This window comes from Vitis vinifera, chromosome 4 (assembly GCF_030704535.1).
Source record: "Vitis vinifera cultivar Pinot Noir 40024 chromosome 4, ASM3070453v1".
In the NCBI taxonomy this organism is placed as follows: domain Eukaryota; kingdom Viridiplantae; phylum Streptophyta; class Magnoliopsida; order Vitales; family Vitaceae; genus Vitis; species Vitis vinifera.
The window spans coordinates 107,735-133,852 of NC_081808.1; the positions used below are offsets into that span (position 1 = coordinate 107,735).

Genomic DNA, 26,118 nt, shown 5'->3' on the forward strand with positions numbered 1-26,118 from the left:
GTTTCAGCCTTCCCAGAACTAGAAGAGCCTGCCAACCTCATCTACCACTACATTGACTGACCAACAAATATGAAAGCAAGAAAACGTAGACAAACAAAAAGAAAACATCTGCCCTCCATTTCACAATTTATTATTCTTTGCTTTTTAAAGATAAAACGGCTTTTCTAGCTAATTCAGAAAAAATTTTAAAAATATGTTCCAAAATAGGTTGATTTTTAAAACAAATTTTAAATTATTTTTAAGTAATAATTGAAAACATGAAGAATGTTTATTTTATTTTTATTATACATAAAAAAAATATCTATATTTTATAATTGAGTTGTTGAATAAAATTTTATTATCAAAAACTGTTTTGCTACCTATGAAACAAGCTTAATTTTTTCACACATATTTACTTTAAAATAAAATGATTTTACGTATTAAAAAAAGGCACCTGACAAATAATGACTTCACCAGAACATGACTTAAATTATCTTCGTGAATAATTGTCGTGCAGACAGTAAACATTTCACAAAAATATTAATTTAAATTAATAGAAGAAGTTGTAACCCTGTTGTTTGAGATACGCATTTTATCAGACTTATTATCTAAGGTGGTTAGTAGTTTATTATGATGTCAGTTGACGTAAAATGATATTATAATTTCATCCATTACTTCAGATTAATCATTAGCCAGTGAATTAATTGTTGTCACCTCGCGTATCCTGTGGTCCACGTTGCTGCTAGATGGATGGACACGCGATTCTCAACACACAAAGGGTTCTTGATTCAGCGGTTGTACCTGCAAAAGGCATCCGGACAGGGTGTCCGGACACACCCTCCGATGATTTTGTTAGCCATGGTAAGAGAGAGAGATATAAATCAGTTGGCCTTTTACTAGGTCTCAAGAGGTTACCAGAGGATCCTTTTCTTCTTCGTGCGAAGGCATATATATACAGCTTCAGGGGTACTGTTCCTCTCATTAATGGTGAGGAGATATTTTATGTTGTGATGATGACAATAGGTGTCAGTAGGAGCATTATCACCCTACGAACAACTGTCAGAAACCATGGTAGGTGATGCGGCTGTCAGAGATTGTGGGAAGGTGATCATGTAGAATGATCGTGGGAAGTGACTTGCTATCACTTCATCTTGTCTTCTCTCTCTGCAGGTGACAAGATGTGGGCCATGGCTGCTTGTTGTGATTGCGTGTAAGACTCGCTTTACTTTAATTGACCATCCAGACGATTTATATCTGGATGGCTCATGCTGATTATCCGGATGTGTTGTGGGGACTATCCGGATGTCTACGCTCTGCCAGCGTTATTTGCTCTTCCTTGGATAGGAGAAGCTGAAACGTCGTTTGCCTTTCCTTGAGGCGGTCCGGATAGGATAACTGCACCATGCATATCCTTAGGGGAATCCGGATGATGAGGGTCCGGCTGATAACACGTGTCACGCGTCACCATGAGTTGCGTGTCACGTGTTTCCCAAGGGGAGGGGTCCCTACATTAATGTGTATTAATTTATGGTGCATGGGGTTGGCACATGCCCAGCTAGCCCACAACGAAAAGTAGATGGGTGACACCTTCTGAATCTGGTTTCAGATGAAAGATTCAAAATCTGTTTGCTGACCTTTTAAAAAATGGTTTTCACAAGCTCATCATGAACAACTGAATTTATTAAAAATAATAATATATTTTTAGAACAAATTTTCAAAAAATTAAACTAAAGTTCATCAAATATCTTCAACTTGTTGATGCCACAAATGTCCGGAGACATAAATTTCCCCATTTATATTTTATATTGAATATCCCGCAACAAAGGGAGCAAATTGTATTTTTTAAATTAAAATATTATTTTTTGTTTTAAAAAATAAAAACTATTTTCAAACATGCTCTGGGTTTTCAAATCAGGCAACCGGATTAGAATTTTTTTATGAGTAGTGCTCTTGTATCAAATTGAGGGTGCCTTGACTAACTACAATTCCTATTCAGACGTCGTTCTCTAGATTGGTGGCTTTTGTGGGGGAGGTTGTTCTTGACTTCTTGTCAAGGCATACATGACAAGAGTGGTTCAAATTCAATGGGATAGATAAATTGACTTTTGAATTTATTAATTTAATTCTAAGATAATTAATGAACAAATATATTAAAATTTTCAATTTGGCATGACTTATCATTTTTATAAACTTGTGTGATATTTTGTTCTTTTTTTATGTAAAATTTGAAAAACTTTTAGTCTATTTAAAACCTAAATAAAAATAGTTGTAAAAGTGTTAATTTAAACTTTAAAAGCACATAATGAGATATCCAAAGCCTCTTTTAAGGTTCGTTTAAAAAAATAAAAAATCCTTTAAGACTATGTTGTTTATTTAAAATTTTAAAGTAAAATGTGGAAAAAAAATTTAGAGGAAATAAGTTAAAATTAATAAATGATTTTTGTATATTTTTTCAAACATATTTTACTTATTTTTCTTTATTTATATAAAAATTAAGTGCTTTAAAAATATATGGATTTTAATTAATTTTAATTATGTTTAATTTTTTAACTTATAAATAAGAAAATTATAATTTTTTCCTTCCCTTATTATTTTATAGTAACCAATTATTGTGTCCCGATGAATGTCTTGTAAAAATGTAATTATTATTATGAAATGATATTAAAAAATGTACCATAAATTGTTAAAAAAAAATCCCAAACATGGATGGGTCTATATATATTTAAAGGCTTTTATTAAAAAAAAATGTTTGCCTTTTTAACTTTAAATTTTGGGTAGCATTTAAAGATACAAAACCCATCATGGAAAATAAAATGATCGTAGGAAATAAGGAACCATCACCATAATGATGACGTAGGATGAAATTATATAATTTCATACCAATTGATCCGTGTTGTGCTTTTCACCTGACGCCTCATTGTAACACATGCTCAGTGCTCCCCTTCCATTCTCACCATAAAAAAAAATATGGGTGATAAATCCGCAGAAAAAATAAAAATGGGTCGTTGTATGATATTTGATTAAAATCTCTTCATTTTTTTTTTTAAATTTACATATAAATATTTAAAATAATTTAAAATATTTATATCAAAAATTAATTATCCTTTAAATAAAAACATAAAAAATATTAAATCCACCACTAAATCATAAAAAATATTAAATCCACGAATATTTAATCAACGTCATCTAATTCCATTTAAAAATATTTATTCAACGACATGCTTTTAAAAATACTTTTCTTTTTTGGGGTCAAAATCCCAGAAAGTGGCATCATATGAAAAGCAATTAAACGGTGCTGGTGGATACGATGATCTAAAAAATCCTGAGGTTTAGATTCTCACATACATAATTAATTCACAGAATGAAAAATTCAGACTTGTGCAGTCACTGCAGTGTCGTTTCACTTTCCCTATATTTTTCCTGCCTTCCAAACAAAACTAGTAGAACCCGTATATGGCCAGAGCAGTTGAGGCTACTATCTCCTTCTCCCATATTTCTCTTTCTAGAAGGAACGCGTGACATTCTCTCTCTAAAAACGCGGCAGAAGCACACCGTAGCATCCACTATGATTTTATTGCACAGACCCAACAGTCAGGTATAATGAATATGACCCTTTAACCCCACGTTTAAGCATTGCTGTTTCACACCACACAGCAACCCCCAGATTTGTAATAAGGCTGAAAAAATCAGTTTGAAAATTGGGTTTAGGGTGGTTTTGCTTTTTGACATTGAAAATTTAGAAACAGCGGCTGTTTTCGCTTAACTATAAAAAGGGGTGCTGTGGGCTTTTGTTTTGGCACACCAAGAGGTTGAGTCTTTGTTTCTGTTTTCTGGGTTTTTGGCTTTTCTTTTTTGTTGTCGTTTTAGCTGCTCTCATTGGCAGGGAAAAGCCTTGCTCTGTTGGTGAGTGGAGGAGGAGAAAGAAAAGTCAGGGTTGCAATGGCGAGTAATGGTGTTTCAGGGCTTGATATGGAGAAGAAATCCGGTGGTGGTGGAGGTGTTGAAGACATTTACGGTGAGGATAGTGCCACGGAGGACCAGCTTGTCACTCCCTGGACTGTTTCTGTTGCTAGGTGAGCTACTGATGATAAATGCTTTAGGAATTGCTTATTATTATTATTATTTTAAAAAAGAAAACAATTGAACCTACCTTTTCTTTCAATTGATGTATTTTAATTACATCTTCTGATTTTGCTCAGTCGGATTCAGATGTTCATTATATATATATATATATATAATCGACGGTTTATTTTTCATTATATTATTGGGGAGTATATTGGTTTTTTCTCAGTTTGATTCAAGTGTTTTTGTGATTTTCTCATTTTCAAACACATCCATTTTATTAGTTGTTTTATGTTAATTAGCAGCATTTTTCATTATGTTCTTTCAGGGTATGTTGATTTTTGCTGCGTTATATTCTTTCTTACTGTTTTATGTTTTCTTTGGTTGTATATTTCACGTGGGGTTAGTTGATTTTTGCTCAATTGGATTGGATCAGGGATGGGTTTGGCTTTAGATATTCTTTGGTTTTGAAAGCTCTTTATTTCATACCTGAAAAAGATAATACGAAAAAGGAGAAGACTTACGCGTTGCACTGGATTGTAAACCCTTATTCGCCGTTCTGTGCTCATCTTATTTTTGGGTTGATTTCCAAAACATGAGAAGGAAAGAAGGGAATGATAATTACTTTTTCCTCTCTTTTTTTTGGTATTTCTGTTGAAACTTCTTCTGAAAAAACAAGTTGTATGGAAGTGGATAATGATCTCTTTTATATAATGCACGTGTCATCATCCAGTTGATGCTGTTTCTGTTGGAAGATATGGAACTAATATTTTGTCCATCTTGTGATTCAATCAGTTTGTATTATGCTTATTCCTTCCCTTTAATTTCAGCTTCCAGGTTTACTAAGCACCCATATAAAGTAATAGCACAGCTTCCCAAATTTTGCTTGTCATTTTATGATATTTAATTGTTCATTTCATTTTTAAAAAATATGGTTGGCTCTTCCCCTGTTGCTCGTCACCATACTGCTGACCACTATAAATTTTCTCAATGGAACTTGTCATTTGTTACCTAAAGGATTGATAGTCTTCTTTATTTGTGTTTCAGCGGTTATACCCTGTTGCGGGATCCACACCACAACAAAGGGCTTGCCTTCACTGAGAACGAGAGAGATGCCCATTACTTGCGTGGACTTTTGCCCCCAGCAGTCCTGAATCAGGATCTTCAGGTAATTTTTAATGACATTGCCTTGAGACTTGAGAGTTCAAACCTATATATTTAATCATCTTCTTTTCATGCTTGACCATTCTTGCTCACCATTTCACAATTCTGGAACTCAGGAGAAGAGATTGATGCACAATCTTCGCCAATATAAAGTTCCGTTGCAAAGGTACATGGCTATGATGGATCTTCAGGTATATGTTAATCTATACTAATTATCTATATATTCTGGAGTTGGTATATGTACTGAGTTTAGTGAAGCAGAGCAACTCCCCTTCAACTTTGCCTCCGTTTATATTTTGCAGGAGAGGAATGAAAGGTTGTTTTACAAGCTTCTTATTGATAATGTTGAGGAACTGCTCCCAGTTGTCTACACTCCAACAGTTGGTGAGGCTTGCCAGAAATACGGGAGCATTTTCAGGCGTCCTCAGGGTCTTTACATCAGTTTGAAAGAGAAGTAGAGCTCTGATTTTGCATTATGAATTTTTCCTTTTGTGGGAAATTGGATAGTATATTACTTGCATGTTATGCAAAGGAATCTGAATAGTTGACTTTTTCAGGGGAAAGATACTGGAAGTGCTGAAAAACTGGCCTGAGAGGAGTATTCAAGTTATTGTCGTAACTGATGGTGAGCGTATTTTGGGGCTTGGGGATCTTGGCTGCCAGGTATATGCTGGTTCCACTAGTTTTAAAATCTGCTATTGTATTTGACTTGTGAGATAAACACCTAAGCAACTATCACTTCTGCATTCATCACTGAGTTGACTGGTGAAAATGTTTGAAATATTGTCAGGGAATGGGAATACCTGTGGGAAAACTTTCTTTATATACAGCACTAGGTGGACTACGTCCTTCAGCAGTAAGGACTATTACAATCACTAGCCTTTCTTATTTGATCAATTCCTTTTCTTGTTTTTATGCTGTCTGTTTTATTTTTATTTTTAGTAGTCTGGCACAACCTTTCCCTATTTTTAATCGAAGAAAATTTACAATCTTTGTTTTATTTGCAGTGCTTGCCTGTAACGATAGATGTTGGCACAAACAATGAGCAGCTGTTGAAGGATGAGTTCTACATTGGACTCAAGCAAAGGAGGGCAACTGGGCAGGTTTGATGGTTTTATTTTACATTTTCCCATATTTGATACCTGTCATTTGTCTTGCTGGCAAGATTGCAAACTTTTTATGGTATGAACAATGTAATTATCTGTTATATTTGGATGGTTATTTGTTTGAAAATTTAGGAATATGCCGAGCTTCTACATGAGTTCATGTGTGCAGTTAAACAGAACTATGGGGAGAGGGTCCTTATACAGGTCAGTGATCAGTCTGAATGTGCTAATGATTTTGGTTTCCTAGCTTTCCATTTTGTTCCTCATGGTTCTCTCTAATGCACTCTTCCATATTTTTCAGTTCGAAGATTTTGCAAACCACAATGCATTTGAGCTGCTCGCAAAATATAGCAAAACTCATCTTGTTTTCAACGATGATATTCAGGTAACACAAGTTTTAATGTTACTTCCTCAGCAATTATATGTGCATTTTTTTATATATATTTTGAGGAATACTTTTCCAATTTGTGAACTCTTTTCTCCATTGCAGGGTACAGCATCTGTGGTCCTAGCAGGGCTAATTGCTTCTCTGAAACTAGTAGGCGGGAGCTTAGCTGAGCATACTTTCCTGTTTCTCGGTGCTGGAGAGGTGATGCTCAAGTACCATTTGACTCAGAAAGCTTTCTTTTTGTTTCATATCTTGAAAAACTTTCAAATAACAAATAAAATCAATTCAGAAGGATATATTTGTTGTTTTTGTGCACTTTGATTCCTCATTCTAGATTGGTATGTACCCAATCTAGGCACAACCTCAATTGAAGCATCTCCTATGGAGACTGTCCCTCCTCTATATAATCTGCAGCAATACCAATTCTTTTGCAATACTTGTTTTTTGAAACTCCACATTTTCTACAATCTATCAATTTGTGAGGATGAATGAGCTGTGTTTAGTCAACATGCATGATTATTTATTCCTTTGGTATTTCTATATTTCCATTTTTTAGTCTCCGCATTGTGGTTGCCTTTCATTTTCTTAGGAGCCACCTTTTAATATCTTCAAATTTTCTTGTTCATATGCATTATTTGGTGTGTTTTCCTTTCTCATGTTTTAATTTTGGTGCTTGAAGGCTGGAACTGGCATAGCAGAGCTCATAGCTCTTGAGATATCAAAACAGGTACCTGCTTACTAACTTTAATTGGTTTCATCTTCTGTTTTCTTCAGCTGAGCTTTGTGATTAATCATGTAATTTCTTTCTTGGCAGACAAAAGCTCCATTGGAAGAGACCCGTAAGAAGATTTGGCTTGTCGACTCAAAGGTAGTAGAAACTTGATCTTAATTCCATACTGGGCAAAGAATTTCAACCTCTTGGTTGCAATCTTTTCTTCTTTCCCTATATTTTCTTTTTTTCATTGTTAATGTTTGTTTAATTTTTTTTTTGCAGGGACTGATTGTTCACTCTCGCATGGAATCACTTCAACACTTCAAGAAGCCTTGGGCTCATGATCATGAACCTATTAGGGCACTCTTAGATGCAGTCAAGGTTTGGAAATTCCATCTTAGACTCCAATTTTACAAGAAAATTCAAGTAAATATTTGTGTGGTTTTCTCACTATTTTTTCCCAATTTTTCAGTCTATCAAGCCGACAGTGTTGATAGGATCATCTGGAGTAGGGAAAACATTTACCAAGGAGGTGGTTGAGGCCATGACATCCTTCAACAAGGTTCTATCTCTTTCTATCACAGATATACACATACCATCCAACCAAAGCATATGAAATTAACTTGCATAGTTTGGCTGGCTTGTAGAAACCTCTGATTCTTGCACTTTCCAACCCAACCTCACAATCTGAGTGTACTGCTGAAGAAGCTTATACATGGAGCAAGGTAAATGTAGTGTCTTTGAATTTATAAACCGAGATACCTCATGTTGCCATCTGATGTCTAAAAAAAAACAAAAGAACCTCCTCACTGAGCATCTTTATTTGCATTTTGTTTCAATCTGCAGGGTCGTGCAATTTTTGCTAGTGGAAGCCCATTCGACCCAGTTGAATACAATGGCAAACTTTTTGTGCCTGGCCAGGTCCTAATTTGTCTAGAGCACTTCTTATTGTAAATCTTCATCCTCTTTAGTTGAATTCATTCAACAGTAGAGACTGACTTCTGCTCTCTTATCATGGCATTCAGGCAAACAATGCTTACATATTTCCTGGATTTGGTTTGGGTTTGATCATGTCCGGTGCAATTCGCGTGCATGACGACATGCTTTTAGCTGCTTGTGAGTATACAAATCAACATATTTGAATCGGATTTAGTGATTTTTGGATTGAGTTTTGACCATTTCATCTGAAAAGTAATTGGTGTCTAGTAGGGGTAGGTCAAGCCTTTTATGACACATCGCCGTCATTTGGATGACTCGTCCAGATGAAAACCAATTGGTGTTTGTGGAGGTCAAGTCTTTTATGGCACTAGACATCATTAACATGAGACCACCATGAGCTGAACTCATGATCTTTGACTCTGATATTAATTCTTGAATCTAGTTTTGATCATCTCATCTGGAAATCAATTAATATCTCCTTTTATAATAGTGGACATTACTATCATTTGGGTAACCTATCCTTGGACTTAGTAGCAGCATTGTTGCACCACAACAATGAGTTTAACCACAATTCAGTGTTGAAAACCTGTCTGAAAATTCATGGGAATTTTGTCATAAAGCAATAACTCACATCTCAAATCCAGTGTCCTCATTGATCCTATTAATGGCTGATATCAATGGGATGAATACCCGCTGCTCATTTACTTTTTCTTCTCTTCTTATTGATGGTAAGGAACAAGGCACTAGGCTGTGGTTAACTAATTCATTCTTGTTCCTCTTGCTGCAGCGGAAGCTTTGGCTGCACAGGTGACACAGGAAAACTATGATAAGGGACTGATTTACCCACCATTCTGTAATATCAGAAAGATATCAGCTCACATTGCTGCTAATGTAGCTGCTAAAGCTTATCAACTTGGTGAGTTCATATCTTAAAAGTCCCAATCCTTAAAACAATGTTTGCTAAAATTTATTCATTCATCCCTTTCGTTTTTTCACTATTACAGGTCTTGCTAGTCGTCTCCCTCGACCTGAGCATCTTGTCAAGTATGCAGAGAGCTGCATGTACAGCCCTGTCTATCGCAGCTATCGCTGAAATTGGGTCATAGTCTTCAACAATCCTGAAGTTTTCATTTTAAGCTACTAATCAATTTTTTATCCTATGTATCACTTTTTATTTGATTGTTACAAATTGTTTAAATTTACTTTAGTACTCCAAGTTCTAGCATGCGTTAGGAGCCTGGTTCTGTACGAGGATGCTTGGAGGTCTTTAGCTGAAAAAATATCGTCATTTGAAATATGAATCTTAATATACAGATTTCCTTTCACTAGTTCAAGGTCCCGCTACAATACCAATTAAGTACCTATCAAGAGCACACCATCACTTAAAAGGATGCCACATGTGTTAATTCAGATGCTACCATTGCTTTACGCCTAAATCACGTTGTTGATACCATTAATTTATACCCAAATCGTGTTGTAGATCCCATTACTTTATACTCAAATCACATTGTATTGTTCTACAATCCAGATTCCACGTATTCAGATTTAAACTCAAAACTATCGATTCAGTGGTTCAGATTTTTACTTTCCAAAGATCAAACTCTTCAAATAGTTAAAGATTTTTTGAGGTAGACAGGTATGCACTTCCTGACCTTGACGAGCTAAGCAACCAAAGCAGGCGAAATCATGTGATTATCCTGCAAACCGTTGATTATGCAACAACCTTCAAACATTCCCTACAGATTATGCGTTAGTTGTTATGTCCTTCGTATCTTTCAAACCAGTGCCTGACCAAGGAGACAGCAAAATCTCAGAGGGTAGAGAGACCATTATTCCCGCTTGATTTCTGGGCAATCTTTGCAAAAATTTCTACCCCTGGGTAACCTTTGCAAAAATTTCTACCCCAGCACACAAAAGCTGCCTCAATTTAGAATTAAATACACCCAGAAATAAATCTCATGTATTTTGTGCTTGCCTTCACTTTGGCACTGAGACGGACTTCCATAGAAAATTCACTGAAGCAACCTAGTAAAAATAAGGCCTCTTATACTTAGAATGAGTACAAGGAAGAAAGGCCAAAAATGCTACTTCAGAACTACCTTCTAAGATGTGAATAGTTCTCCCAAACTGTTGAAACACGAGCATAATTTCAATATGTAATTACCACACACTAGCATAATGCCTAGATGTCATTACCACAGTCAGCACTGAGAATTATCCATGGGTTAAGATGCAAATAGCCATATACAAGTAAATTGATCACATGGTGACTGCAGGTGATTGAAATCAAAAAGTTTAATTTCAGCGCATGTCATCAGCAACTTGGGAACTCCGAATGCCCCAAAACAGGGAAGGCTTCAATTTCTTGTTTGTGGCTGTGAAGAGCCAACCCATTTGGGTTTCGCAAGTGGCACAGTTTGAAATTGTCCATGCATACCTGCAAAAACAAGGAAGGAAAAAGGAATTTGATACAATCATGATCTCTCTAAGAATAGCATCACATAATTATTGACCCAGATACCTCTCACAGATATTTTTTTTTTTTTCTATCTTGATCTTTATTTTTTTGGTTAGGCAGTCGGCACTCTTACAGCTCAATTGACTGAACACAGTAGTAAAGACATCAAAAGCAGCCAAAATAAGAGAGTCCAACTCATCACCAATTATAGAACATGAGTAATAAAAAAATTCTTGATTCTCTTTTGTTATCTGGCATGCTTAATCCAATTCTGTAGCATATAATATTATAGTACCAAGTTACTCCTGGATAATGCAAACTATTACTAAATTATCTTTCATTTTCTAATCTGCATCCCATTTCCCCTGCTAATTAATTCTCGAATTTTCTGCCTTATTTGAGGTGTCTATCTGTTCCTAAATTTCTAAATTGTTTCCAACTGAAAATAATTCTGGATTCCAAATCAGTACTGACAGCAAATCCTAAAATATACAGGTTCCTTGAGTAATCTTTCTGAATTATCATATATAAACATTAAAAAGTATGATTGGTTGGACTATCCAACATGTTTTTCGCTACTATGGTTTATTTTTAGCCAATCATCAACTGTGCAACTTCATTCCATCTTCAAGCCCCAAAAAAGAGCTTACCTGAGCTTCAACCAAACAGAGAGAAGAGATGGTTCTAAGGAGTTATAGGATAGCATTTCATCAGATAGCCATATGGTCAACATAGACATGGTGAACTCAAGAAATCTTGGTATCATCAAATGGAGAACAGTATCTAATTAAATGGAGTGATTCTGCCAGATGAATACCCAAAATCGACAGTGGGCACCTCAGTAAAAAGCAATCTAGGTCAATCTGTTAGATATCAACACTTGCCTACTTACCTTCTAATTTCCAGGAAAAACTTAGAAGTTCTTGCTCACAATAGAATCACTTCGCTAATGCGAGGAAGAATAACACTTAGTTCAGATTCTTCAGAAGAGTCACAGGTTCAGATAGAGAATGACGGTAAAGGACATACCCGGGAAACCAGCTGTATTCTTTAATTGGACGCCCAGTTAGTGCTAAGCCATTTGCCTTGTAAAGAGTCATTATTTCATGTACATAACCACCTGGGTTCACATAAGCACCAAGAGGACCTTCACTAGACATCATCAACATATCACTTCGCTTTGCAATTACAGTCTGCAAACAAAAGGGAAAAGGAAAAAAGGTAAATAGATAGGCTTTTCAGTTTTTATACGTCATATTAACAAGCCTGAGTATTACCTGACAATTCTTACATCGAATTCGATCAAAACTTTCAAGTAACTCAATTTCTCGACGTAATCTATATGAGGTACCATCAATCTCAAGAAGCTCCTGTCTAATAGATTCAGACAAAGGAATTTTGCTGCCTATGTGAAATGACAATAGATCAGGCTTCTTCACAAGTTCATCCATGCTTGGTGCACCAACTATCTGTTTCCACATACCTGGGAAACATTAAAATGTTACCATTTCTATAACTGACAGATTAAGGACAGAAATAGCAACAGGTCCACATGTAATTGACTAATTTCCTAGAAAAGAAATAGAAGAAGAGTTAGTTCTACATGCTCCAACAACAGAACATAAGCCTAGTAATCACCAGAATATTAACAAACCGATAGGCTTGCAAAAATTGGGGAAAAGAAAAAAAAAAAAAGAGGTTAAACTACCTGCAGCCCTTTGAGCAAGATGGTAGGAATCATACATTCGATAAACCCAATAGGGCCAGAATGCTCTAGGAACTCCATATGACTGGTTTAACTTGGTAACCATCTGTCCCTCTTTCAGACCCTTCCCTTTGCAGGATTGACTTCCTGAAATGGATTTGTTCCTAATTCCCAAGTTGGCTTTTTTGTTCCTTCTCTCACAGTCTAGATGCATTGACCCTATTGGTTCATTTAGATGAGATCTTCCCAACTGGAGTTCTGACTCACACACAAACTTGTCATCATCACTGCTTGTTGATTCATCAATTGTATCATATCCATAACAAGAATCAATTGCAGATCGATGCATTCTCATTTCTGCCAGAGAGAGCTCACTATCAAAGCTTTCCTCTGAATTTGACTCCGAAGCACTGTCTTTATCCCCATATCTAGGCCGTTTAGCATGAGAAGTATTTGACTGTGATGTATGGGGGTGACTAAAGCTTCGTAAGTTACTTAATGGTGCCAATTTTCCAAATGCATCCCGTGGAGTTCTTAATGGCAAATCTTCCTGGATAATTTGAACCTCTCCATATGGCTGAAAAATGTAAAATTCATGGTCAGCCTTAACCTAAGGTAATAAAAATGGTATTAACATTATTGAATATCTTCAGAACGTAAAATTATGCATAAAAGATGGTATTAATATTTTTGAATATTCAAAATGTAAAATTATGCTAACCACTCCATCATCATCAATCCAACCACGTCTCAAATGGAATCTCTGTTGGCCTCGAGTAACCACATTTAATGAATGATCCTCCAACCGTCGGTATTGCCGAATCTGTAACATTGCACTTATCAAGTTTGGCGAGCTATTGTTAACAAGAGATAAAACAAACTAAAACCCTGATTCATCCAATTATAACGGAGATTGAAATTGCAAATCATGGAATAACAGAAATAGCCAAAATACACAAGTGAGATCAGACATCACTCCTCTGTTGGTGAATTACATGCTCAATTTGACAATCCTTTAGTTTTCATAAACACCACTTGAACAGTCAAATCTATGTTTGGCAATTTGCAAACCTCTAGCTCATAAGTTCAAACCAATGGGCAAAAACTAATCTGATAGCTCAGCAATGAGTTTTTATGAACAAGAATAAGAATTGTTTCTATTCTTCATGTTACCAGACCTTTGCCAGCAGGCTGTAATTATTAGCCTTGCAAACTGCATTTAAACATTTTAAGTGTTGCTGGTTCATATCTAAAGTGATGGTTGATGAAACAGATCATTATCATGTAAACCCTCATGCTTTCATTCACAAATTTTTAACTTGGGAAATTTCATAAGTGTGGATCATCCAAAGGTTTGTTCAGATGTCTTGCCTCTTGCCTTTGAAAAAGCTAAAAATCTAGCTAAATTAGAATAACCTCTAAGGCTTGACTCTAGTGGCAAGGAGTTAGAATGGGATGATGGAGATTCTTTGTTCAGTTCCATGCAGGAAAAAGAAGTTACCTATAGAAAAACATGATTAACAAACATGGGTCGAGTAATTAATAATTTTCTTTTTTACTAAAAATGTGAATTTACAATACAAACACAAACAAAAAACAAGATGTAAGACTTGCCATTTATAAGAAAAAGGTCCAATCATTAATTAAAGCACGATATGGAATCTCCTTCATGCTTTATTCCCAAAGGCTCATGGAAAAGTAAGAGAAAGCACCTTATTAGCCATAACTATGTTTGCATGACTAATTCAAACACTTTTTTCAATCCTAACTCATAAAAATAATGTCCTCCACACTTACACGGGAAAAAGGGGGGAGGGAAGGGAAGGAAAAAAAATCTCAACTCTTCAGCATCACAGTCTATTGTGGAGGTTCACAAATTAATTGACATCTGAATTCTAAAAGATAAATGTCACACCTAGGGATTTACATATACAACATATATCACTGTCAAGGGTGAATTTATTATCATTTACATTTAGATATTTCGATTCAGAAAAAGAAAAAGTAAGGAATTAGAAACTTGAAAAACAAAGATTGGGTTGTGCCATACATATGACAAAGTATAAAATAATAATGTACTTGGTGAATTAAATACCATGATCTAATAATGAACCATTCTGATTAGTTGATAATATAAGTTGAGAATTTTGTGAAAGATTCTTGTGAAAGGTTTCATTAACACCTAATTCGGGTCGAGTAGATCTTATTTTGTTGTTGTGAGAATTCTTAATTCATGAGTTAACATACTGTCTCCGGACCTTGTTATATTGCAGTTACTATTTTTTCGTAAGGATGCTTCTCTATTGCTCCACTAGTCCATTCAAGCAACTGGTTTTAGCATAGAAACAACAATCTATGAAGCAGCCCTGTGTTCGGAAGAAGTCACTTCTAATATGTTTTGGGTGTACAAACCTAACCAAATAGAAGCATGTTTATACTAGAACTAACCTATACACTAAACTTCTCCCAAAACATAATTTGGCTGTGCAGGTTGGTTCTATACAACAGAAACTATTAACTAAAAGGGCTTTGTGCCTGAGTTTCATTTAAGGCTTAAAAGCAGATCCATGGACCATTTGCATATCATCTGCTCAAATTGCATTGCCAACAGATTAAATTTGTTGAATATAATGTATGTATAGTATACTATCTTTCCTTGTTAATATAGGTCACATGTATGGTAGTTAGGACTCCTAGCCTTGTATATATATATCTCTCAATTGTAAGTAGAGATTACAATGAATGTGAATAAGGTTTTTCTCCTTTCTCTCTCTCTCTCAACATGGTATCAGAGCCAAGGAAGAAAACCTAATTCTTTCCTGTTTTCCGTATCATCAACTCCGGGAAACCTTCCGGTGACCGTGTTTCTTTCCGGTCACCTTCCCCATCTCCCAATACTTTCCGGTCAGTCGGATCGTCATTAGAAACCACTCACCGCTGGCAAATTTTCCGGCAAAATTTTCCGGCGAACTTTCCGGCGAACTATTTTTCCGACACCGACCATACCAGAAGGAGCGCCTGGAGGAGATCTCCAACTTTTGTGAAGGCACCAGCACCAAAAGAGCAGCCACGCGCCGGCCACGCGCAATTTTCCGGCCGGCGGTTGAATCTCACGCGCCGGCGCGTGGGGGCGCGTGAGAGCTTTTCCGGCGACGCGCCTCCTCCTCCAGCTTCGCCTGACGCCGATCAGCCTTCCCACCTCCCTGGTTCTCCCATCCGAGCCCTGCACGTACCTCTTTTGGGGATTTTTGTCTCCGTCGGCCCTCCAAACAGTCTTTCCGGCGAAGCTCCGACCACTTTTTCTCCACTCCAATCCCTGCACGTTCCTTGGGAAGTGTTCTTCTCCCTTTCTGGTGGTACCACACCGCGATCTGAGGCCGTCTCCCTTTTTCGGTAGTGCCACGCTGCAATCTGAAGCCGTATTAGGGCTCTCTTCGATCCAAACATACTTCATTCTCCAGATAAGTGGATATGGCTACTAAAGCTTCCATTTTTTCCTCTGTCATATCTGGATCTCCTATGATTACTTCGGAGAAATTAGTTGGGAGTGAAAATTATCTTTCCTGGTCTGCCTCTGTTGAACTTTGGTTTATGGGTCAAGGATATGAGGATCACTTGATTACACAGGAGACAGATATCACTGAGGTCGACCGCGTACAGTGGAGGAAGATAGATGCACAGTTGTGTAGTGTATTATGGCAATCGGTTGATCCCCGAATTCTTCTTCATCTTCAGGCCTATAAAACTTGTTTTAAATTTTGGACTCAGGCCAAAGGATTATACACGAATGATATCCAGCGTCTTTATAAGGTGGCTTCTGCTATTGTCCATCTCAGCCAACAGGACTTGGATCTATCTACTTATATTGGCCAGATTGCCTCTCTTAAGGAGCAGTTCTTGACTGTGATGCCTCTTACTCCTGATGTTGGGGCTCAACAAACACAGCTTGACAAGTTCTTCATGGTCCTTACTCTTATCGGCCTCCGTCCGGATCTTGAGCCTATTCGTGATCAGATTCTTGGTAGTTCATCAGTTCCGTCCTTGGATGATGTGTTTGCTCGCCTCCTCCGTATCTCGTCCACTCAGACTTTGCCATCTGATAGCGCTTCAGATTCTTCTGTGTTAGTTTCTCAAACTACCTCTCGAGGAAGACGCAGTGGTACCCGAGGTAGAGGCCAACGTCCTCATTGCACCTATTGCAATAAACTTGGCCACACTCGCGATCGTTGCTATCAGTTACATGGAAGACCTCCTCGCACTGCCCATATGGCCCAGTCCTCTGATTCTCCGCTGCCTCAGCCTCCGAGCTCCTCCGCATCTCAGACATCTCAGGCTTCTATTGCCTCTGTTGCCCAGCCTGGTAATGCCTCTGCCTGCCTTACCCACACATCTTCTCTTGGACCCTGGATTCTAGATTCTGGAGCATCTGATCACCTATCTGGTAATAAAGATCTTTTCTCCTCTATTACTACTACCTCTGATTTACCTACTGTTACCTTAGCTAATGGTTCTCAAACTGTGGCTAAAGGTATTGGTTTGGCCCTTCCTTTGCCTTCTCTACCTCTCACTTCTGTCCTTTATACTCCTGAATGTCGTTTTAATCTTATTTCCATCAGCAAAATCACTCGTACTCTTAATTGCTCTATTACCTTTTCTGATAAATTTGTGACCTTGCAGGACCGGAGTACGGGGAAGACGATTGGCATAGGACGTGAGTCTCAAGGCCTCTATCACCTCACCTCAGATTCATCTCCTGCAGTTTGCATTTCCACTGATGCTCCTCTCCTCATTCACAATCGTCTGGGCCACCCTAGTCTCTCCAAGTTCCAGAAGATGGTTCCTCGTTTTTCCACTTTGTCGTCGCTTCCGTGTGAGTCATGTCAGCTTGGGAAACATACTCGTGTCTCGTTCCCAAAGCGTTTGAATAATCGGGCAAAGTCTCCTTTTGAGCTTGTCCACACTGATGTTTGGGGTCCTTGTCGGACTGCGTCTACTTTAGGATTTCAGTATTTTGTCACTTTCATTGATGACTATTCTCGATGTACTTGGTTATTCTTAATGAAAAATCGAGCTGAGTTATTCTCTATTTTCCAGAAATTTTATACTGAAATCCAAACCCAGTTCAATATTTCTATTCGTGTGTTACGCAGTGACAATGCCAGGGAATATTTTTCAGCCCAATTTAATTCGTTTATGTCTCATCATGGGATTCTTCATCAGTCTTCTTGTGCTCATACTCCTCAACAAAATGGGGTAGCTGAACGCAAGAATCGACATCTTGTTGAGACAGCTCGTACTCTCCTCCTCCATAATCATGTTCCTTTTCGTTTTTGGGGGGACGCTGTTCTTACCGCTTGTTATTTGATTAATCGTATGCCCTCCTCTGTCTTACACGATCAGATTCCTCACTCCCTTCTTTTCCCTGACCAACCACTTTATTTCCTTCCTCCTCGTGTCTTTGGTTGTACTTGTTTTGTTCATATTCTCACTCCTGGACAGGACAAGCTTTCCGCCAAAGCCATGAAGTGCCTCTTCTTGGGATATTCCAGACTTCAGAAGGGTTATCGTTGTTATTCCCTTGAGACTCATCGGTACTTTATCTCCGCTGATGTCACCTTCTTTGAGGACTCACCATTCTTTTCCACCACTTCTGAGTCTCTTCCTGTTTCTGAAGTCTTGCCCATTCCCATTGTCTCCCCACCTGATGCTATGCCCCCTCGACCACTTCAGGTTTATCATCGTCGCCCTCGTGTCGTTGCTCCTCTCCCTTTTCCTGAGGCACCTGCTGACTCACTTCCTATCCCTTCGGCTTCACCTGCCCCGGCTCTGCCTTCTCCTAATGACTTACCCATTGCTGTTCGGAAAGGTATTCGCTCTACTCGTAATCCTCATCCTATTTACAATTTTTTGAGTTATCATCGATTATCTTCACCCTATTCTGCTTTTGTTTCTGCTATATCCTCTGTTTCTCTTCCAAAGAGCACCCATGAAGCTCTTTCCCATCCAGGCTGGCGACAGGCAATGGTGGATGAAATGGCTGCTCTGCACTCTAATGGCACTTGGGATCTTGTTGTTTTACCCTCTGGTAAATCTACAGTTGGTTGTCGTTGGGTCTATGCAGTTAAGGTTGGTCCTGATGGTCAGGTTGATCGCCTTAAGGCCCGCTTAGTTGCTAAAGGCTATACTCAAGTTTATGGTTCTGATTATGGTGACACATTCTCCCCTGTTGCCAAGATTGCTTCTGTCCGCTTGCTTCTGTCCATGGCTGCTATGTGTTCTTGGCCTCTTTATCAGTTGGATATTAAAAATGTCTTCCTTCATGGTGATCTTGCTGAGGAAGTTTATATGGAGCAACCTCCTGGTTTTGTTGCTCAGGGGGAGTCTGGTTTAGTGTGCAGGTTACGCCGCTCTCTATATGGCTTGAAACAATCTCCTCGAGCATGGTTTAGCCGTTTTAGTTCTGTTGTTCAAGAGTTTGGCATGCTTCGCAGTACAGCAGACCATTCAGTTTTTTATCATCATAACTCCTTGGGGCAGTGTATTTATCTGGTTGTTTATGTGGACGACATCGTCATTACAGGCAGTGATCAGGATGGTATTCAGAAACTAAAGCAACATCTTTTTACCCACTTTCAGACCAAAGACTTGGGGAAACTCAAGTATTTCTTGGGAATTGAGATAGCTCAATCCAGTTCTGGTGTGGTCCTTTCCCAAAGGAAGTATGCTTTAGACATCCTGGAAGAAACCGGTATGTTAGACTGTAAACCGGTAGACACACCTATGGATCCGAATGTCAAACTTGTACCAGGACAGGGGGAGCCTTTAGGAGACCCCGGGAGATATCGACGGCTCGTAGGTAAATTGAACTATCTCACCATTACTCGTCCAGACATTTCTTTTCCTGTGAGTGTTGTTAGTCAATTCCTACAGTCACCATGTGATAGCCATTGGGATGCCGTAATCCGTATTCTTCGATATATCAAAAGTACACCAGGCCAAGGTGTATTGTACGAGAACAGAGGTCATACTCAAGTTGTTGGTTACACAGATGCAGATTGGGCTGGCTCACCCACAGATAGACGTTCCACTTCAGGGTACTGTGTTTTTATTGGAGGTAATCTAATATCTTGGAAGAGTAAGAAACAAGATGTAGTGGCCAGATCTAGCGCTGAAGCCGAGTATCGAGCTATGGCTTTGGCAACATGTGAACTCATATGGTTGAGACATCTTCTTCAGGAGTTGAGATTTGGAAAGGATGAACAGATGAAACTCATCTGTGATAACCAGGCCGCATTACATATTGCATCCAATCCAGTCTTTCATGAAAGGACCAAGCATATTGAAGTTGACTGTCATTTCATTAGAGAGAAGATCGCATCAGGATGTGTTGCTACAAGTTTTGTCAATTCAAATGATCAACTAGCAGACATCTTCACTAAATCTCTCAGAGGTCCTAGGATTAAATATATTTGTAACAAGCTTGGTGCATATGACGTATATGCTCCAGCTTGAGGGGGAGTGTTGAATATAATGTATGTATAGTATACTATCTTTCCTTGTTAATATAGGTCACATGTATGGTAGTTAGGACTCCTAGCCTTGTATATATATATCTCTCAATTGTAAGTAGAGATTACAATGAATGTGAATAAGGTTTTTCTCCTTTCTCTCTCTCTCTCAACAAAATTTAATACTATAGGATGACACAACTACAGTATGAGATGTTGGAATATTTGAAGAAAAAAAAAAGAATCCATATATTAAATGAACAGGAAGTTAGGCTTTAGTCATCATTAAAGCAAGAAAAACTAACAAGCATTAAAGTTCAGTACCTATACCTCTGCAGTTGTCCCAATGGTTGAGAACCTTATCCTCCCACTATCAGGATCCCTTTCGACATGGACCTGAACATTTCAAGTTGCATTGAAGCTTTCAAGTAAAGGACTAGTTAAAGAGGCACCGGATATGGACAAAGCAAGTGACCAGCTGTCAAGAGGAATTTACTTACAACACCTATAGTATAAGGAGCATCAGCTTGGTGCAATGCTTTTTCAACAGCAGCTACAAAATTGGACTTAATAACTCTCAGAGGAAGGGTGGCCTCTGGGAATAGAACAGCTCCTGACAAAAATATAAAGAAATTCAAATCTCCCGTTATTAAGACTATAACACTACTAACCAATATCATTACAGAAATTGCATAACTCCCATTACAAATCCATCTTACTTATAATGACAACAAATTTTTCGGGGAATCCATTTTTCATTATTTTGGATAAGTGCAGAATCTTTTTAACAAACAACAGACTGTCATTCGCCCAGAACAACAAGAATTGTACCAGTTAAACTTAGATGATGATGAATATATGCACGGGCAAGCTATCAAAACTAAAAAGCAGTGCCAAGAACAAGAAAATGAATAATATATACCTTCAAGATAGAACAATGGTAAGGCCCAGACAGCTCCTCCATCTAAGAAAGCTAGCCTATGGTGAGTGTCTTCAACCTCTGTTATAAGCAAGTGAGATCATTAAACCTTTGATAGTTTTGAGTTCCATAAAACATCAAGAAATACCATAAAACACCATGTGCCTACCACCAAGGTATGTATGCAAGGAAGCCAAACAGGTGTCGAAGGTAAATTCACTGGATGAGGCAGCACCTCTATAGCCATGATCACTTTACCAGTAACAGAATATGAGCAACAATAATGAAAACAATATTAGTTTTATTGGAAAAACTACTAATAAAACAAACACGACATACATATATTATAATTTTCATATCATATATTATAATTTTCATATCCTTCTTCTTTTTTGGCCTTGGGTAACTTGTATACATCGTGCATATTTTTGTGCACCCTTCGCTAGGTGCTTTTAATACAATTGCTTTTACCTAATATATATACATACACACACATATTGGTGGCCTATGTTAGTTGATCCATCATCATCTTTTAATGTTTTTTGGAAACCCAAAAACATTAAACATGATATTTCTTATTTTTCTTGAAAACCTAAGAGTTATAAGATTAAATTATTCTAATTGTACTCATAAATCTTCAGTTTTCTTGACAACCAAACGAAGTTTTAGAATCAAGTAAAAGATGAGTGTCATATCAATTTGCAGCAACTTAAATTACCAATCAATAATTTACATTTTCATTCAAATGGAAACTATAATACCAAGGCCTGTTTGGTTGCTGCGAAAACTGATTATAAGGAAAAAAATGAAAATAAAGAAAAATAAATTATTCCATTTTCTATCGTTTGGTTCGTTCCCCTTAAAGTACAAGGCTACAAGTTTTCTTCTCTTTCGTTCTTATTTCGTTTCCCTCCATTTTCTCCGTGGCCAAACAGCACATACACAAGGAACCAGATTTAATTAAACAAACAATAGAGCTTTAACAGCTAGTGCAGAACTGCAACTACAATAAAAAAAATGTTGGACAGAAAACAACTCCGAATTCCACAGTAAGGCATTTCTTATTTCGAATGATTTTAAAAAACCATAAAACCCAGAATTAAATAAACAAAAACATTAATTAATTAATAGAGCGGATGAGACTGGATAACGAATATGATTGATTACGTGGCAGCATCGTCGTCTGATTCGTTAAGGTCATCGACTTCCTCGATCTGTAATTCCTCAAATTCCAGCTCTCGAATCTGCTGGATCTGATATCTCTCTCTTTCCAGTAAACTATCGCGATCCATCCCCTTCTTCTTATTCTTCTAGGGTTTGGCCTGAATATGAAACTATTTTTATGATCAGGCCGAAGCTCTCTCGCAGATCACAGGTGGATCGGGTGAGTGCCAAATGGCAAAAACAAAATTGAGTCAAATAATGGACCGGACCCGAAAGATTGGAACCATCTGCAGATCCGACCCATATGCCGCTGCGGGGAAGGGAAAATCCAAAATCGTGCTTTGGAGATAGATAGACTTTACAGTTGGGTCAATATACACGCAACTTACGAATTTGGCCTCAAACGGTGGAGGATGAGGCAAAATTGTAGGGGAAAGAAAATATCAAGTAAAAGTAATTAGGATAGAAAAAATTAAGAAAAATAAAAAATAGGTTAAAATTGATAAATTATTTTTATTTCTTTCTTTAAATTCATTTTATTTATTTTAATTCATTTATATAAAAATTAAATAATTTCAATATACATAAAATTTTAATTAATTTTAATTATATTTTATTTTTTCATATTTTTTATAAGACAATCAAATATGAAAAAAATATTTTTCTTTCCTTAAAGTTAAAATAACTAACTTATACTTATGAAAATATAGCATAAACATATTTTAATTTAACTTTTTTTTGAACACATATGAAATTAAAATATAAGATTGCTTTCCATAAAATAAAATATAGAACTTTATGAAAATATATTTATTTATTTATCTATAAACTATAGGGAGAATTTTGTTTTGGGCCCAAAAATTAACATTTGGTCCATATAACTTTCATAATTGATGGAAATGATATGAGATGTTAAAAGACCAATATATCCTTCAAATTTCTATACATTATCTTTTAAGGATATAAAATAGCGATGGACTAAAATACCCAATGACTTTTCACATAAGCTTTTTGTTTGTCTTTATTGCACCACTATTCATGCAACCATAATAATTCTATTTTAACAATTTGGATTTTTCATTATTTAAATTTTTTTATATATAAATAATTGAAAATCAGCATTATTTTCTATTTTAAATTATAAATAAAGAAAAATTATGTTCAAAAACTATTTTAAAAAATACTTTCTAAAAAATAGTAATATGATTTATATTTTTTATATTTTCTTTTTGAAAAAACATTTAATTAAAAAATGAAAACTATTCTTAAAAATAAAAATTGAAAACCTTATTTAGTACTATTTTTTATATGAAAATAATTAAAAGAATTAAATTTCATTCATTGATTATCCATTTTTATTTTTTTTCCATTAGTTATTTTAATAATAAAAAAAATATAATATGTTTACAATTAAACAAAGAAATTGATCAATTATGTGTTTTTTGTGGGACTATCTTTTATATGAAAAATAATTAAATAACTAAATTATATATATTTATTACTCTTTTTAATTTTATTTTCTTTATTTTTTTTTTGTCTAATAAAATTTTTTAATATATCCATAATTAACAAAGTAATAAATCAATTGTGCACATTTTAATCTATTAAAATAAATTACTTTCTAATTTAATAAATAAAATGAAATAAGTAAATAAATTTGGGGTTATTTCTATTTTTTTAACATATCTTATATCGATATTTTTTATGATTAAATAAATTTTTTATTTTTTATTTCTTTAATTCCAAAAATAAAATGAAATAAATAAATAAATTTGAAATTTTCCAACTGATCTTATATTCATATTTCTTATGGTTAAATAATTTTTTTTTTCTTTATTTCCAAAAATAAAAGGAAATAAATAAATAAATTTGGCTTAAATAATAGTTTTTAAGTAATTTCTTTGTCTTATTTTTAATTATATTTTGCATTGAAAATAAAATAAAATAACGTTTTATTTGAGTCACTGTACATGGTATTTACACTAAGTGTACATGACAAATATATTAATTGTACAAGAGTGTACAAGACTATTATTTGTGAAGGATTTTAAGTGATTTTGAAAAACTTGTTTGTTTATTTCCCCTAACCGATGATAAATGACATTCCTTACACACATTATTAAGCATACATTCATCTCATGCACTTTATCTAACTTGTATATGGTCATTTTAATAGGTACCTCACTTATGATGATTGTAAAACAATATTATACAACAATTTTTCTTCTTTTTTAAAACCAAACCAATGCAAACATGGTTAACCGACCTATTGTCAGATATTCATGAGATGATGTATAAAATTTGAGTTATTGTACAAGGGTATTACACTAACTGTACAAGACAAATTTACTAATTGTACAAGGGTGTACAAGACTATTTTTTGTTCAGAATTTCAAGTGATTTTGAAAAACTTTCCCATTTTTTTCCACTCAAATATTTTTTTCCCACTCAAATTCTCTCACTCAAGAATTGTTTTGAATTTTATTTTAAAATTTCATCATCAAATTTTTGTAATTGCATATTTTGTTTCTGTAGTTTTAGCAATGTTCTTTCTTTCCGCAAATTTTTTTTTTTGTGAAATTTTATCCAAATTAATCTATATTTAAAATTATAATCATATTTATCAAAATTTTTACTAAGATTATCTTTAATTTTTTTAATATATTTATACTCATTTATTTAAAAAATGAAAAACTAATTTTTTTTTGTAAACATGTTCTATTACCTTTCAAGTAAAAAATTAGAGAAGTTTGAAAGTCAATAAAAATAAATAAATACCACTTTCAATAATTTTTAGATAAAATTTTATATAATATATTTTATTTGAAATTTAATTTATAAAATTTTACTAAAAAATTGTACTGACAATTTTCTTGTTGTGAATCAAAATACTTTGCATTAGTCTATATAGATAAGAAAAATTATTAATATAATATTAGAACTTCATATCTTAGTTATTTTTTTCAATAAATTTATATTTTTTAAAATTTTAAAATAAAAACATTAAAAATTAAAAAGCTAAAAGGATTTTAATTTTTTTTAAAATATGGTTAATGTAGATAATAGAGTGAAGTGATAGTCAATTTTAATTTTTTTTTTAAATATGGTTAATGTAGAAAATATAAAAAATAATTAAAAATAAGAGAAAAATATAAATGAAAGGGTAATATAAATTTAAAATAAAAAATAAAAAATAAAACTAAAAAATAAATACAAAAAGATAAAAAATATTTGGATGAAAAATCCCAAAATTTTTATCATTGCTTATAATAAGAGCAAAAAGATTCAATATATATATATATATATATATATATATATATATATCAAATAGAGTGAAGTGATAGTCAATTTTAAATTTTTTTTAAATATGGTTAATGTAGAAAATATAAAAAATAATTAAAAATAAGATAAAAATATAAATAAAAGGGTAATATAAATTTAAAATAAAAAATAAAAAATAAAACTAAAAGATAAATACAAAAAGATAAAAAAATATTTGCATGAAAAATCCCAAAATTTTTATCATTGGTTATAATAAGAGCAAAAAGATTCGATATCTTTAAAAATGAAAAACAAAAAAATATTATTACTTTTTATTTGACATAAAATAGAAATATAGATTGGAAGAAAAAAAAAGTTAGAAATAAATAATACTTAATAGGGAATAGAAAAAGGAAAAAAAAACACAAAAAAATTGAAATTCACACTAACTTGTGCCTATGTAAGGGTTAAGGGTATTTTAGGGATTAATGAAGGACAATATCCTTCATCTTAATTTTCATACTTTGTTTGGGTCTTAGACTTAAATATGCATAATATATGGACCAAATGTTAATTTTTGGGCCTATCTAGGCCCAAAACACAATTCTCCCAAAACTATATTCATTTCAATATTATTATAATTTTAAATGAGGCAAGTTGTATGGGTATATAAAATTCCTTAACCTCTTCAAACACATCTTAATACAAGTTGAGGGATTGGGATTTAATGAATTTTAGATAATGGAGACTGCT

The 26,118-nt window shown here is 35.0% G+C and overlaps 2 protein-coding genes across 5 annotated transcripts; one reads left to right on the plus strand and one right to left on the minus strand.

The window, feature by feature from the left end:
- The first annotated feature begins 3,344 nt into the window (after positions 1 to 3,344).
- On the plus strand, positions 3,345 to 9,678 carry LOC100249166 (NADP-dependent malic enzyme). Of its 3 annotated transcripts, none has more exons than XM_010649976.3 (20): positions 3,345 to 3,574; positions 3,847 to 4,052; positions 5,089 to 5,209; positions 5,322 to 5,396; positions 5,508 to 5,659; positions 5,763 to 5,868; positions 5,996 to 6,061; positions 6,213 to 6,308; positions 6,444 to 6,515; positions 6,613 to 6,696; positions 6,802 to 6,900; positions 7,379 to 7,426; positions 7,514 to 7,567; positions 7,694 to 7,792; positions 7,884 to 7,973; positions 8,059 to 8,136; positions 8,258 to 8,332; positions 8,437 to 8,527; positions 9,138 to 9,266; positions 9,355 to 9,678. In XM_010649976.3, the coding sequence occupies exons 1-20, from the start codon at positions 3,545 to 3,547 to the stop codon at positions 9,441 to 9,443; spliced, it is 1,860 nt and encodes a 619-aa protein (XP_010648278.1). In that variant the 5' UTR covers positions 3,345 to 3,544; the 3' UTR covers positions 9,444 to 9,678. The 3 variants fall into 3 exon arrangements, with proteins under 3 accessions (XP_010648278.1, XP_003631773.1, XP_059592101.1); XM_003631725.4 differs by having other exon boundaries at positions 3,346 to 3,574; positions 3,863 to 4,052; XM_059736118.1 differs by lacking the exon at positions 3,345 to 3,574 and adding an exon at positions 3,626 to 3,787 and having other exon boundaries at positions 3,863 to 4,052.
- Positions 9,679 to 10,478: 800 nt separating this feature from the next.
- On the minus strand, positions 10,479 to 22,465 carry LOC100268165 (uncharacterized). 2 transcript variants are annotated; one of them, XM_010649978.3, is made up of 10 exons: positions 22,108 to 22,465; positions 21,110 to 21,192; positions 20,944 to 21,021; positions 20,522 to 20,634; positions 20,352 to 20,417; positions 13,235 to 13,336; positions 12,517 to 13,090; positions 12,086 to 12,291; positions 11,838 to 12,001; positions 10,479 to 10,787 (listed from the first exon to the last, which is right to left on the minus strand). In XM_010649978.3, the coding sequence occupies exons 1-10, from the start codon at positions 22,230 to 22,232 to the stop codon at positions 10,652 to 10,654; spliced, it is 1,647 nt and encodes a 548-aa protein (XP_010648280.1). In that variant the 5' UTR covers positions 22,233 to 22,465; the 3' UTR covers positions 10,479 to 10,651. The 2 variants fall into 2 exon arrangements, with proteins under 2 accessions (XP_010648280.1, XP_059592102.1); XM_059736119.1 differs by lacking the exon at positions 10,479 to 10,787 and having other exon boundaries at positions 11,859 to 12,001; positions 12,100 to 12,291; positions 22,108 to 22,442.
- Positions 22,466 to 26,118: the final 3,653 nt, after the last annotated feature.

What these genes read in the sequence shown, in the direction of transcription:
- LOC100249166 (XM_010649976.3), top strand. Translation starts at nt 3,545, where the DNA reads ATGATTTTATTGCACAGACCCAACAGTCAG. An exon ending in TGCACAGACCCAACAGTCAG is followed by an intron (nt 3,575 to 3,846) that starts GTATAATGAATA and finishes TTGTCGTTTTAG; the next exon opens with CTGCTCTCATTGGCAGGGAA. An exon ending in TTGGGGATCTTGGCTGCCAG is followed by an intron (nt 5,869 to 5,995) that starts GTATATGCTGGT and finishes AAATATTGTCAG; the next exon opens with GGAATGGGAATACCTGTGGG.
- LOC100268165 (XM_010649978.3), bottom strand. Translation starts at nt 22,232, where the DNA reads ATGGATCGCGATAGTTTACTGGAAAGAGAGAGATATCAGATCCAGCAG. An exon ending in CTTGCATACATACCTTGGTG is followed by an intron (nt 21,022 to 21,109) that starts GTAGGCACATGG and finishes TGCTTATAACAG; the next exon opens with AGGTTGAAGACACTCACCAT. An exon ending in GAATACAGCTGGTTTCCCGG is followed by an intron (nt 10,788 to 11,837) that starts GTATGTCCTTTA and finishes TTGTTTTTGCAG; the next exon opens with GTATGCATGGACAATTTCAA.